General features: G+C 39.5%; 1 protein-coding gene across 1 annotated transcript; it reads right to left on the bottom strand.

Annotated features, from left to right (window-relative positions):
• Window positions 1–400: 400 nt before the first annotated feature.
• Window positions 401–13,374, bottom strand: LOC110216636 (betaine--homocysteine S-methyltransferase 1). Its single transcript, XM_020998496.2, has 8 exons — window positions 13,327–13,374; window positions 12,000–12,132; window positions 7,117–7,235; window positions 6,289–6,480; window positions 5,608–5,755; window positions 3,417–3,599; window positions 1,836–2,064; window positions 401–699 (listed from the first exon to the last, which is right to left on the bottom strand). Exons 1-8 carry the CDS (start codon window positions 13,357–13,359, stop codon window positions 510–512), a joined length of 1,227 nt encoding a protein of 408 aa, XP_020854155.1. The 5' UTR covers window positions 13,360–13,374; the 3' UTR covers window positions 401–509.
• Between the last annotated feature and the right edge of the window lie 425 nt (window positions 13,375–13,799).

Below are 13,799 nucleotides of genomic sequence, written 5' to 3'. Positions count from 1 at the left end.
ATGCTAAGTGGTATCATAGGGCAATTTACTGATCATTACCAGGAATGGTAGTGTTAATTTGGTTACAATTCCCAGAGCAGAATTCAGTTGTCTTATCTGTAAAATGAGAGGTTTGGACTAGTTGACCTCTGAAAGTTTAGAGATTTTTTTTCTATCCCAGATACATCCCAAGTACCCATGCTGAAGGTGGGTCAGAGAGATTGAGAGGGAAGAATTAAAATTAGACATTATTAGATATAATTAATATAATCCAAAAGATAGTAACACAAACCTGTTCAGCTGCTGAATGTATTTCCTTATACTTAAAGTCTCCTACAGCAATTTAATCATCTCTCCAAAAGTGTCACCTTCTCATTTCTTTATGAGAAAAGCCCCATTGTCACTGTTAAGTAAACTTCAAAAACATATTTTGTTTTTTGTTTTTAAAGTTCCATTTTTATTTAATTTGAGAGCCAGCTTACAAATTATGAGTGCTAATGCACCCCAAATATACAAGTATACCCATTACATTAGGCTATTGAGGATTTGAATTTCTGTTTCTGAAAGAGCTCCTTCAGTTGCTGGTCAGTTGTGTATTCCTTCTGCTGCATTAGCTCAGCTGTTCCTTTGGTCACTCCCCAGGCATCAGGTTTGGACATGGAAGGACAGTATGGCCTACCAGAGGCCAGGGGTAGAGATTCCCAGTACTCTTTCCTTGCCCTGTGTGAGGCAAAGGAATTGTTGATGGAATGAGTGTTTTTGTATGCCTTTAAGAATCCATTTTATGGTCTAGGTTTTAGGTAGTGATACGCACACACATTATACATAAGTTTGCCTACATGTGTGCATTATATATATGTATATATACACACACCTACATACACACACATATACACACTTAAGCAAATTTGCTGGTCTTGGCAGATAAAAGTCTGCATTTGTTTTCTGAGCAAACTTTGGTTTGCAATTCTAACACCAATGCAGGGATCAAAAATCAGCCTCAATATTTTCCCCACATGAGTTATGATTAATTAGCTATTTCCTATTAACGTAATATTTTTGCCATATGAATATATCCATACATCCTAAGCCCCAGATAGCCATACCTCCAAAACATACTGAAGCCTAATCATTGTGGTTGCCTTTGGCTTAAAAAATTTAATCTCTGGAAGGTCTTTCTTATATTCTGGGTAGGACATTAGAATGCAAAATGAATAACTATTCTCTTGTTGACCTTTGCATGACAAGGGAAAGACCTCTGAAGTCAGAGAACTTTGGTTCAAATCCTGCTTGTGACCACTGGCACTTAAATCTTCCTGGGCCTCCATTTTCCTCATCTGCAAAATTGGTGGTGGGAAGTGGGTAGTGGAGTAGACTAGCTGGCTTCTGAGACTGTTTCCAGCTCTAAATTATGATCCCAATATAGCTCCAAGTATTCAAAAATTAATTGCTCAAATCTTTATAACCTAAAATACTCCCATTAATATTTGAATATCCACTGTTTGCATGGCAGTATTAGAGCATGCTATCATATCATTCAGTTATGATTTGTTGAGAAGCCTAATAGCCTTGAAGTCTTTGATAGTCATCATTCCCTAAAAGAGTTTTTATGAAAATGGTTCCATGAAATAACTTGGACCTGGTAAAGGGGAGAAAATATGGCAGCAACTTCTCATGATCATCTAATTAATGTAGAACCAACCTTAAGATATAAAAGGCACATTTATATGGGGCTTTAAAAATTCTCCAATGCTTTCCCAGAGAATCAGTTCTAGCATTCATTTAGGCCAAACCAGGTCACTAGAACTCTGTAACCAATTTAAAATGAGGAAGAGCGGATAGTAAAACGTACTTACCTTGCTCTAATCCAGGGCTTGGTGTGCATGCTCAAACCACTCCCCCAGCTGCCATGTTTCTCAGACGCATCAGGCAGGAATCCCCTTTCGGGAGCCAGCTCCTCAGCAATTGCTCTGATGTGATAAGGCTCAAATCCACAGCAGCCCCCAATGTACCTGACACCCAAGTTGTAGGCTTCCCTGGCATATTTTTGAATATCCCATCTAGTGGTGACTCTGGGTTCTAGACCTGTAATGGAAATGGTTTTATTTTAACTTCAAAAATATTCTTAATGAGGATAAATCTTGATGAAAAATTAATTATTTTTTTAAAAATCTGATTAAAAAACAAATCTAAACACTTTGCCCAAAAAGAATGTGTTACCAAAGCCAGAAACATAATTGAAGAATCATTTTTAATGAATTATACATTCATTAGTCAAATACATTTGACTAATAATTGAAAATAATTAAAAATTTCTTCCATGTTTCTCCCCCTCCTCCCTCCTAACAACCATTCCTTATGATAAAGACTAGAAAAAAAAAGAAGGAGAAGAGGGGAGAAAAGTCAGAAAAACCTATCAATACATTGAAAAAAGATGACATTATACTTCATATGCAATGTTCTACACCAAAGCAATGTTTTCTGTCCCTGTTCTCCTTCTTCTTGACCTTTGCAAATGAATTTGAGGAAGGCTTGAAACCAAATTCTTTACTTTTTTTATTTTTTTATTTTTGGAGGCAGTCAGGGTTAAATAACTTGCTCAGGGTCACGCAGCTAGTAAGTGTCTGATACTAGATTTCAACTCAATTTCTCCTGACTTCAAAGCTGGTGCCCTATCCATTGCACCACCTAGCTGCCATGAACTTACGAAGTATTCAATGACAAATTACTTTTTGTCCTTAGGATCATAGATTTAGAGTTGGAAAGAATTTCAGGCCATGTGGTACAATCCCCTCATTTTACAGATAAGGTGCTGAAGCCCTGGAAGGTTAAATAGTTTGTCCAGGGTCACCCAGGTAATAAATAACCAAGTTGGAGTTCAAGCCCAAATTCTTGGAATTCCAATCTAGTGCTTCTCCTATTGTACCACAAAGTTTGATAGAATTAAAATTATCCCAGCAATATTTTTTTTTTCTTCTAGACTTCTAGAGGATCTAAGAAAGTTATTTATTATCAGAAGAATGAATATTCTGGCAATCGTTCTGGACTTTATGTTACTTTTTACTTTATTTTAATTCATCACTCAAGTCTAATATATTTCTTTTTCTCTCTTTTTCCATTTATACCCAATGCCATGGCCTGGCTAAAGGGAAAAAAAATATAGATGGGGTGGGATGGAAGGAGAAATAGTATAGTGAACAGAATAGTGGACTCAGAGTTAGGAGATGTGGGTTTCAAATTCCGCCTCTGAAACCAACTAGCTGAGTGATCAAGGGAAAGTCACTTATTCTGAGTCTCACTTTGCTTGTTCAGAAAAATTGAGATAATTATAATATTGACTTTCTTCATAGCATTATCGCAAACTTAAAAAGAGATCACATATAGCTTTCCTGCATTGATTCTTGAGCTAGATTATTTGTTAGCAACCCATATCTTACCAAATGGAAATTCTGGGAGATCGATAAATCCTTGTTTGCCACAGTCTGGAGTATGGTAAGCCAAGGGCTGTGTCATCAAGTAGGCTTTTAATCTGGCAGCCTGTAAACCCTCTTTCATGAGTTTCACAGTTTTTAAACTAGTTGTGGGGTCAAAATGGCAGTTCACACCAACAATGGAAGCTCCTAAAAGTAGAAAGAAGAACATTCTTACTTTACCATTTTATTTCTGTGTTCGAGAGAAAGTCTAATCCCTCTTATCACCTTGCCATTCTTCAACAGTTCAAGAACATGTGAGATTTTTCTCAGGGTAAGTAATTAATTCCCACCCTGAGGCACTCCAGGTTTCACTATGCAGCTTCCTAAGGGGCAAAGGCCCTGAAATTCATTGCCCATTGGGCAGTCCTCTGTTAAGAAATAAGCTTGGAATGGAGCTAGGCTGGTCCTAGTGGCCATACTGTTGCCAAGTCCTTTCAGCACGGTCAGACCTACCCAGGTTAGTCATTCAGCAATCATTGATCAAGCCCTTACTGTGTTCCAAGCACTGTGCTAAGAGCTGACGATGTCAAGAAAGGCAAAAGCACAATACCTGTTCTTAAGGGGCTCCCATTTGAATGGGAAGGGGGAATGACAATGTTATAGCCTTTGCTATGGCAAGGCCATGGCAATACATCAGAGTCAGAGATTGGTGGGGGATCTTCTCCCATGTTCTGAAATCACCTTGAAATGATCTCCGAGGAGGTATCTAGGCCAAGGTTTTTATAGTATATATCAGGAAGTGATAGCCCTATGTAAGACCTCCCTACTTGCTATAATGTTACATAATGTATATAGAGATATGTTATCTATATATCTCTGTGTGTGTATACACACATGTGATTATATATATAATGTATGCATGCATGTGTGTGTGTACTATATATGTATATATATATATATATGTGAGTGGTGGCCCTACAGAAGACCTCCCTGATTGCTATAAAGTTTATATAGGTATAGATATATTATCTATATCTATATATTGTATGTATATATGTATGTGTATATATACACATATATGTGACTATTTATAGTATATATATATATGTGTGTATATATATATGTATATGGACATACATATATATGGAAGTGATAGCCCTATAGAAGACCTCTCTAATTGCTAAAGTGTGTGTGTGTGTGTGTGTGTGTTTAGGGAAGTGGTAGCCCTACAGAAGACCTCCCTAACTGCTAGAATACTTTTACACACACATGTGAGTATAGTATTTAGGAATATATATGTATATGCTATATTTATATGTGAGTATATACATATGTATATATAAACTGGCTCAAATATCTCCTTGGAGATATGTATATACATGTACACACATATGCATATGTATATATGTGCACACATAACATTCACCTGTACATATAATAGTGCATAATACATATATAGTATATATGAACATGTAGTGATATATAACTATAGGTAGATTACTATGTAAATATAGATGGATCACCGTCTATAGATAAATCTTTAAATATATGAATATAATATTCGTAAATAACTATGCATACATACATTTAGCATATGTGTGGTAGTTTACAGAATAGCATAGAAATTCAGAATCTTCTCCCATTTACCTCATATATATTCATGGTTAGAAAATCAATGGTTATAAATCTTTTCATATAGCTTCTAGTTAGTACCCATGTGTGTCCCAGTATATGAAAAATCCAGTAAATGAAAGTATAAAGATATATTAGGAAGATGATTATTTCCCAAAGGAGACTATTTTGTACTTAAAAGGTACATCTATTCCATAAAACAAGATATCCTCATGAATAAGGAAATCTAGCTTAGCCATTGGGATCCTGGCTTACAAGCCACTAAAGTCCGAAAACTCATTTGGCACAAATTACAGTGATTTTTGCTTACTGTCTTAAAAAAAACCCAACAAACTATGGGTTTAATTAGGGAGTGATTCATTAGGAGTGTTTCTATCACTGGCACTGGTTTCCACCTCCTAACTGCAACTAAGCTTGCCTTTTAATAGCATTGTGAGTTCCTGAAGAGAGAGGCCCTTCCGGTATGGTTTTCCTAGCAGCTAAAGCCATTACAGTGTTTGATTCACCTAAGTGCATTTTTTCATGACTTCAAAAGACCTGTCAAAGTGCTTGAGTGGGTGAGGCACATGCTGCTGCTGCTCACCTGCTTTAACCAGCCGCACCGCACATTCTCCGGGCGACACACCATGCAGGTCTCCTTCTGGGCCAATGCACATGGTAGCGGCCACTGGCTTTCCAGATTCTTTTAAGGCTTCAACTGCCCACACAGCTTCTTCAATGTGCTCAAAATACTGAAAGAAAATATGGTTCAAATTCAGTGTTCCCCTTATTGCCTAAGAGAAAAATTATAAAAGTCTGCTGCTTCCCAGCTTTTGGTTCTACAAGGTCAGGGCTTCTTAACTTGGGGTTCAGGAACTTTGGTAACTATATTCAACATAATTGGTTTCCTTTGTAATTTATATATTTTATTTTATGCATTTAAAAACATTCTGAGAAGGGGTCCATAGGTTTTCACTGGAATGCACAGGAGGTCCATGGCATCAAAAATGTTCAGAACCCCGGTACTAGATCTCTCTAATCAAGCTTCACAGAGGATTGCAAAAACAATAGGAATTATTGGCCCCGACACGATCATCTTTGAAACAGCCATAAGCATCAAGCAGAAAGCACAAGAGTCAGCCTAAGTGACCTTGTTATTTCCACTGGAAGTAAAAACCTCAACTTCTAGAATACCTGGAAGCAGAAGATCTTCTGGCCCCCCAAAGTCTTTTCCAGTCCTTCCAGTCAAGTGAGCTAGTGGGCTTTATCTGGGGACTGTATTTACCTCAGCAATCAGAAAGTCCACCTTCTTTTTTATAAAGACTTCTAACTGTTGACGGAAAATTCTTTTCACTTCAGTTTCACTCTTGCAACTCAGGTATGACGGTGTCTGACTAACTCCACCAGCAACCAAAGCATCTCCTTCTGCAGCCACCTCCAAGGCAATGTCACAAGCAGCTTCATTCACTTTCTGCCCCTAAAATGAGAAAGCATGCATTATCATTGAATTTCCATTGGGAATTTAAAATAAAACTGTAAGTTGAGTAAGCAAAAGATATTATTTTTTCATTTTACAGTTAAGAAAAATGAGGCAAATGGAGTTTGCTCAGGGTCACACAGCCAGGAATGGTCTCAGGTTGTATTAGAATTCATGTCTTCCTGACTTTAGCAGTGCTATCCATGGAGCCACCTAGCTGCCACCCTCCTACTTTAAAATAGTAATCTCTTAATAACCCCCCCCATAAAATAGTAATCTATTGAACAAATCAACATAAAATCTAGTATGTTAATGATGAGGAATAATGTTCATTTAAATTTATGCTCCTTTAATTATGGCAGACATTTCTTTCAGAGTTTAATGTAGGGCAAGAGTACCTTCAATAAAACAGGTACTGAGACAGATGCCATCAATTGGCATGCTTTCATTTAATCTTTAAACTACTTTTCTCATTTACTGACTCTTACTTTGAGGCACTCCTTAGTTAAAGAGCTATTTATTCACAGACACACATCATTTCTGTCATTCTCAAGAGTCCTGAAGAGCACCAATGTGTCATGAGAATTCCAGAGACTCCACATCATTTCAATAATTCCACAGAGGGATCTTACTTACAGATATTTTCTCTGCAACATAATTCCCTCTGTTCTCCAGCTTGTCTTCACTAGCATAGAAGGTGAAGGTTTGCATGACATTTGAGCCTGCTCGAAGGAATTCCCGATGAAGCTGTCGCACTGTAAATGGAAATGAAGTGTAATAATTTTCAACAACTGTTCACTAATCACTTAGTCATCTATGACTTGAGGCACAGAATTTATTAATGTACCAGCAACACCAGATAGAACCACTGACTGTTTTTTAGCATTTATAGTTTATAAAGTGATTTCCATATAGTTCATTTGATTTCCACAGCTTGTGAGGTTATTACTGTAGGTGACATTCTCCCTCTTTTACAAATGAGAAAACAGGGGGTAGAGTGCCAGTCCTGGAGTCAGGAAGATTTGTCTTCCTGAGTTCTAATCTAGCCTCAGACACTTACTGGCTGTGTGACCCTGGACAAGTCATTTAACTCTGCCTCAGTTTCTTCATCTGTCAAATGAGCTGGAGATGGAAATGGAAAACCACTCCAATGTCTTTGCCAAGAAAACCCCAAGTGGGGTCACAGAAAAATTAGACATGATTGGAAGAAATGACTGAACAACAACAACAATATAATAGGTAACAATTTCATAGAACCTACTTCACCTGATTCCAAGTTTCTACATTTACGAACTATACCTTGCTATTTCCATTGGAAGTAAAAACCTCAGCTTCAGGGGCTGCTAGGTGGCGCAATGGATAGAGCACCTGCCCTGAAGTCAGGAGGACCTGAGTTCAAATCCGACCTCAGACCAAACACTTGACACTTACTAGCTGTGTGACCCTGGGCAAGTCACTTAACCCCAATTGCCTAAAAGCAAAAAACAAACAAACAAAACCCCCTCAACTTCTAGAATACCTGGAAGCAGAAGGAAGTCTCCTGGCCTCTCAGAGAATCTTTTCCAGTCCTACCAGCCTATATTTCTTCATCACAGGACTCTGAAAGCATTTATTCTAAAATCCTGTGGGCCACTATTCTGCTGTACCATTAAAGTCAGAGGTTAACCTTCTTATTTTTAACTTCCCTTAAAGGATCAAAAAGTTCTCAGAGTTCTACAGCAATGGTAAAGTGCCAGGCAGATATTCCACAAAGTTGTTGGCACTGGTTTAAAAATGGTACATGATTAGTACAAAATATTTATGTGGATGCTAGCAGGATACATGGCCATGAACAGTAGCAGTGACAGTGGGGCAGCGGGGAAACCTATGGAAAATAGTCCGCCTGTTTTGCTGCTGCCCGACCCCCTGAAATAAGGAACATGCTCTGAATACTAAAAACACAAGGCTGCACCACCCTTCAAAAATACATTTTTACTATAGCCTTACATCTGAAGAGCTAATATCCTTCAGCTTTATGATTTGTATATGAAATGCCAGATGTAAGAGATTCCATATTATTTACCCTTTCCCATGGGGTAAGAACAAAAATGACAATTTGTGATTTTTAAAAATTCAAGAATGAATGTGAGGAAATGCAGATGTTTTATCTGGTACATAATTAGTCCAAGAGACTTATTATCATACCCAATAATAAGGTAAAAAAGCAACTTAGAAATCTCTGTCCCGTTTCTGAGGGTTTTATTACTCTAAATTTTTGTCACTATTCTAAAATAATAATTTAAATAATAAATACTTTTATTGATAATGAAATAATTTTATTTAAAATAAAATTTTTATTATTATTCTAAAATCCTACTGAAGCCATTGAGTTTACAAAGGAAAGCCCTGTATAAATTAAAAGAATCAGCAAATTTGTTTTAAGATGATGAAACATGCCTAACCATATCATCACATAACCACCACATCACCATTAAGAACAACGTGAACCACAAGGAGAATACCATACAGCAATGCACCCATAAGTCTTGCCCATATCCTAATGCATGTAGTCATCTATTGCTGGCAACAGAATGCAGAACTAAATGATGGTGTAGTGGAATTTGCACCATTTTATATTCCAGCAGAAGGTTGATTAAATCTATGGATGGTCAAAACCACTAGTTGCTATTAAGTCACAGAAAGGAGTATCTCAAATGAAGCCAAAGAGCAGATGTTGAAGAACTGAAATAATCTCCACGTAGATATATTCATAACTAAAATGGAGTTTACTTAACTTTAAGCCAAAGTGATTCCATCTTGGTTTTAAGTTTGCTAAGTAAGCAAGAGTATGCTAATCTGTGAGAAACTCTTGTTTTAACAGATATTTCTTAACCATAGTTCATTGCCTGTTCTCACTGTCTTTCCTCCCTTGGGCAATCCTACTCTTCATCCTCACCAGGACTTCTAATCCTTTGACCCCTCAATTCTCTCCCAAGTTATTTCCTCTGCAGTAGTCTCTTCTCTTCTCCCTATCTTGACCCCTTGGCGAAAACAATTCAACTCCACACTGTCCTCCTCTCTTGTATCCCTTGGCCCCCCCCCCCACTCCATCATATCACTGGTTAAGCCTAGATAAGCCTTAGCCTTGGATTACTTGCACCATTCATTGTCTTTCTGTCTGTATATGTGTTGCTGAACAAAGGTGAAGAAAAAAATCAGGCAACCTTCTGACTGGGTCCACTATAAATTTGTGTTAGACAGCCTTGGCCTGGGCACTCACTGCTATTATACCTTCCTTATCAACTCACTATCCTACTCTCCACAGCTGCTTTAGCAAACCTTTTCATTTTTCCTCAAAACTCCCATGGATTCTCCTCCCCCCTTCTCTCTCAGCTGAGAACCTTGTGTCATATTTTATAGGAAAAATTGAGGCCATTCACAGTGAACTCCTCTCTCCTTCCTTATCTTCTATCACTCAGATGACTTTTACCATATTTTCCCTTCTTTACTCCAGTTACCCCTGTTACCTCTTTACCAAGACTAACTTCTCTACTTACTCAAGAAATCCCATTCCATCCATCTCCTCCAACAAATTGTCATTCCCATTCCCTCACTTATTTTCCATCTCTCTTTCTCTCTCTACTGGCTCTTTCCCTACTGCCTACAAACATGCCCATATCTCACCTATTCTGTAAAAAAAAAAACCAAACCCTCACTTGATTCCATCACCACTATTATTTATTTCTCTTCTGCCCTCTGTAGCTAAACTCTTCAAAAAGGTCATCTACAAAAGGTGTCTCTCCACTTTCTCCCCTCTCACTCTCTTCTTAACCCCTTCCAACCTGGCTTCCAACCCTATCATTCCACTGAAACTATTCTCTCCAAAATAACTAATGATCTCTTAATTGATAAATCCAATGGCCTTTTCTCAATCCTCATTCTCCTTGACTTCTGCAGTTTTTGACACAGTTGCTCACTCCTCCTTGATATTCTCTTCTCTCTGGGTTTTCTGGAGATCACTCTTTTCTCTTCTTACCTATCTGACCACTCCTCGGTTTCCTTTGCTGGATCCTCATCTAGATCATGCCCTGTAACCAAAAGTGTCCCTCAGAGTCCTGTCCTGGGCCCTTTTCTCTTCTCCCTCTGTACTACTTCACTTGATGATCTCATCAGTTCCCATGGATTTAATTACCATCTTTATGCTGATGATTCTCAAATCTACCTTTCCTGCCCATATCTGTCAGCTGACCTCCAATCTGGCATCTCCAATTGCCTTTCAGATATCTCAGACTGGATATTGGGCAGACATCTTAAACTCCAGTATGTCAAAAAACCAGAACTCATTCTCTTTCCCCCTAAAACCTCCCTTCCTCCTATCTTTCTATTACTGTAGAAGACAACACCATCCTCCCAATCCCTCAGGTTCCCAACCTAGGAGTCATCCTGGATTCATCACTATCTCTCCATATCCAAGCTGTTGCCAAGGCCTTTTGATTTTGCCTTTGAAATATCTCTCAGATATTCCCACTTCTCTCCTCTGATACTGCCACCACTCTAGTACAGGCCTTCATCATCTCTTGACTGGATTATTGCAATAGCCTGCTGGTGTATCTGCCTGCCTCAAGTCTCTCTCTATTTCAGTCAATCCTCCAAGCAGCCACAAAAGTAATTTTCCTAAAGTGTAGATCCTATTATGTACCTCCCCTACACAATAAATTCCAGTGGCTCTCTATTGCCTCCAGGAACAAATACAAAATGCTTTGTGTGACATTCAGACTCCCTTGAATAGAGTTAGTTAAATAAGAGTGGGAATTGATGGGTGACTAAACAAGAGAGAAAGTTCTTTCATTAACTAAGAAGTGTTAATTAGTTTAAAAGTGGTGTTAATTAGTTTTAAAATATTAAGAAGTATTAATTAGTTTTAAAACCCCAGCTGAAGAGTTTTGTTTCATCATTGCTTTGGAATTTCTTCACTTTTCCTTGGCCACTCTCTCCCTCTTTTTTTCTAAGCCACTAAATTCCTTCTTATAACAATAATAATGGCTAACATTTGTATTGCAGTTTATGTTTTGCAAAACATTTTACAAATATTATCATTTGGTTCTCACAACAACTATGGGAGGTAGATGCTATTATTACCCCCATTTTACAGATAAGGAAACTGAGGCAAATAGAGCTTAAGTAATTTGCCCAAGGTTAAACAGCTGGTGTCTGGGTCTGGATTCTGAACTCAGGTCTTCTTCACTCCAAGTCCAGACCTGTCTAGATGAAACTGAGCAGAAAAGACCAGGGCACCTCTTGTCACATCCAATCTGGACATTTCTAGAGAAGCTAGGGAAGAGATGGGATCCATGGTATTTTATTTTTACAGTATCCAGTATCAGTATACGGGATGTGCATGGTAGACATCTCCCCTCCCTTTTAATGGACAGGGAAAAAAAAGACTTACTTAGCTATTAGTAAGGGATGGATGTTCTATACAGGATAGAATCTTAATGGTAAAGACATATAACACTATATAGCCCTTCCCATTAACTGACCTGCTTCTGGATATTCAACTGCAGCTTCTGGAGTCCAGGGCCCAGCTTTCACATATCCTCTTTTCTCAAGGGCAAAGACAAATCCCCCATCTCCAATTACAATCTCTCCAGAATCCAAACGTTGGAGAATTCCCTAAAAATAAAGCGGGAGTAAGATAACAAAGTGGAGTTTTATCAAATTTCCTGAAAGCAATTTCCACATGCACTTGCTTTTTATATATTGTTTTTGTAAAGTATGATCTAGATTGCTGGAAAAAAAAAGTAGTTACACATAGGTTTACGATTTTTAGGAGAGTATCTATAGCATATCAACCCCCTTTTCCTTCCCTTGCTTCCTATTGCTACTTGTGCCTCAGACACAGCCACAAGGTATCAGGTGGATGGAAGGAAGTCATGAGACTCCCTGAGCTGCGCTGCAAGCACCTTTAGCTTCCCCCTGAACACCATCGCCAACATCTCCCCTACCCAACATCCCAGCTCTCTGGCGAGCTCCGTAGCCAATCTGAACGAAAAGACAGGGAATTCCAACTTTTGAGCTTACAAGATCTCAAAAAGTACACTAAATATCAGCGCTGGTGGAGTCCCGGGGAACTTCTAGTCTTCCTCTTGGTTTTACAGGCAGAAAACGGAAGACCAGAGAAGGGAAGCCTTTTCTTTAAGGGACTACTGTCCGGGGAACTGCTCTTTCTTTCTTACTTTCTTTTTTCCCTCAACTGAGAGGTGGTCTCTTCAGCAGGCTGGACAGAATCAGTTTCTGAGCTTCAATCCTGACACTATCCACTTTAGCAGCTAGCTTGAGAAAGTTTCAGTAGGACTTTTCGCCTACCTTAGAGATGAACCTATTTAGATCATCTCCCCGTTCCTCTTTCCACATTCTCCTTCACGCTAGCCCCAGGCCTCTGGTTTCTCCCGGCATGAGCCACCAACACCTTACCTCCTGGGCTCTCCTCGAAACCACAACCAGAGACCTACCTTCTTTCCAGCTCTGCCTCCCGGAGAGAAGCCTGGAAACGGGCTAGAGCCGGGTACATCCTTCTGCTCTCAGGGAGTTACAATACAGCCTCTCCGCCCGCGCCCCTTCCCACCTCCTCCCCAGCCCTAGACTTCTGGAAAGATTTCGGAGCCTCAAGATCCGAGGAGATGGGAATGGGGAGATGTTGAGGGGTAGTAGCTGAGTATGGGGCCCAAAGCCAGAGAGACAGATGGGCTGGTGGGGACACTTCGTCGGAGCGAGAGAGAAGGCAAAATCACAGACAGAAGGATTAGACAGACGGAGAGATGGACTGAGACTGAGTTAGAGAGAGCGCGCTGGCGCCGCGGGACTCACCTTCTTCACCTTTTTGCCTCCGGCGGGTACCATGTCTCAAGTATCTGTACACTGGCTTTTCACTGGGTCCGAGTGGAGCAAGTCGCCGCGATCTTGGCTAGTGGAATAGCAAGAACTAACTGAGCCCCTCAAGTGGCCTGCGTCCTTATACCTTTCTTGTGGGTGGGGTGGGTCTCTTTCAAATGGGGTGGGACTTCCCCTGTCCAACACCAACGGTGGGTGGAGGAACACGCCCCTCAGTCTCCTCCTTAATCAGACTGAGGGTTAAGCTTATTTAGTGGACACAGGGCTCATAATATTTTGGAAAGAGAAAAATCCAAGCAGGCTGTAGGGCAGAACCCCTGGGCTGCAATAATCAACACCGCCCAAAGCAGGAAGGCATCACTCTACTAATTCACCCCTCCCCCCAAGACTAACAGCTGCCGATCACCTGAACTGGTTTTTGCGGTATCATTCTTTCGTCATAATCACTC

This window comes from Phascolarctos cinereus, unplaced genomic scaffold (assembly GCF_003287225.1).
Source record: "Phascolarctos cinereus isolate Bilbo 61053 unplaced genomic scaffold, phaCin_HiC Scaffold_4;HRSCAF=312, whole genome shotgun sequence".
NCBI classification, from domain to species: Eukaryota; Metazoa; Chordata; class Mammalia; order Diprotodontia; family Phascolarctidae; genus Phascolarctos; species Phascolarctos cinereus.
Note: the sequence above shows the minus strand (reverse complement) of the source record. Positions and strands in the feature narration are given on the sequence as shown.

Excerpts from the sequence above, each read along its gene's own strand:
- LOC110216636 (XM_020998496.2), bottom strand. The coding sequence starts at position 13,359 with ATGGTACCCGCCGGAGGCAAAAAGGTGAAGAAG. Across the intron at positions 6,481-7,116 it reads ATGTTGCAGAGAAAATATCT|GGGCAGAAAGTGAATGAAGC; the intron begins GTAAGTAAGATC and ends TTCTCATTTTAG. Across the intron at positions 3,600-5,607 it reads GGTGCGGCTGGTTAAAGCAG|GAGCTTCCATTGTTGGTGTG; the intron begins GTGAGCAGCAGC and ends TTCTACTTTTAG.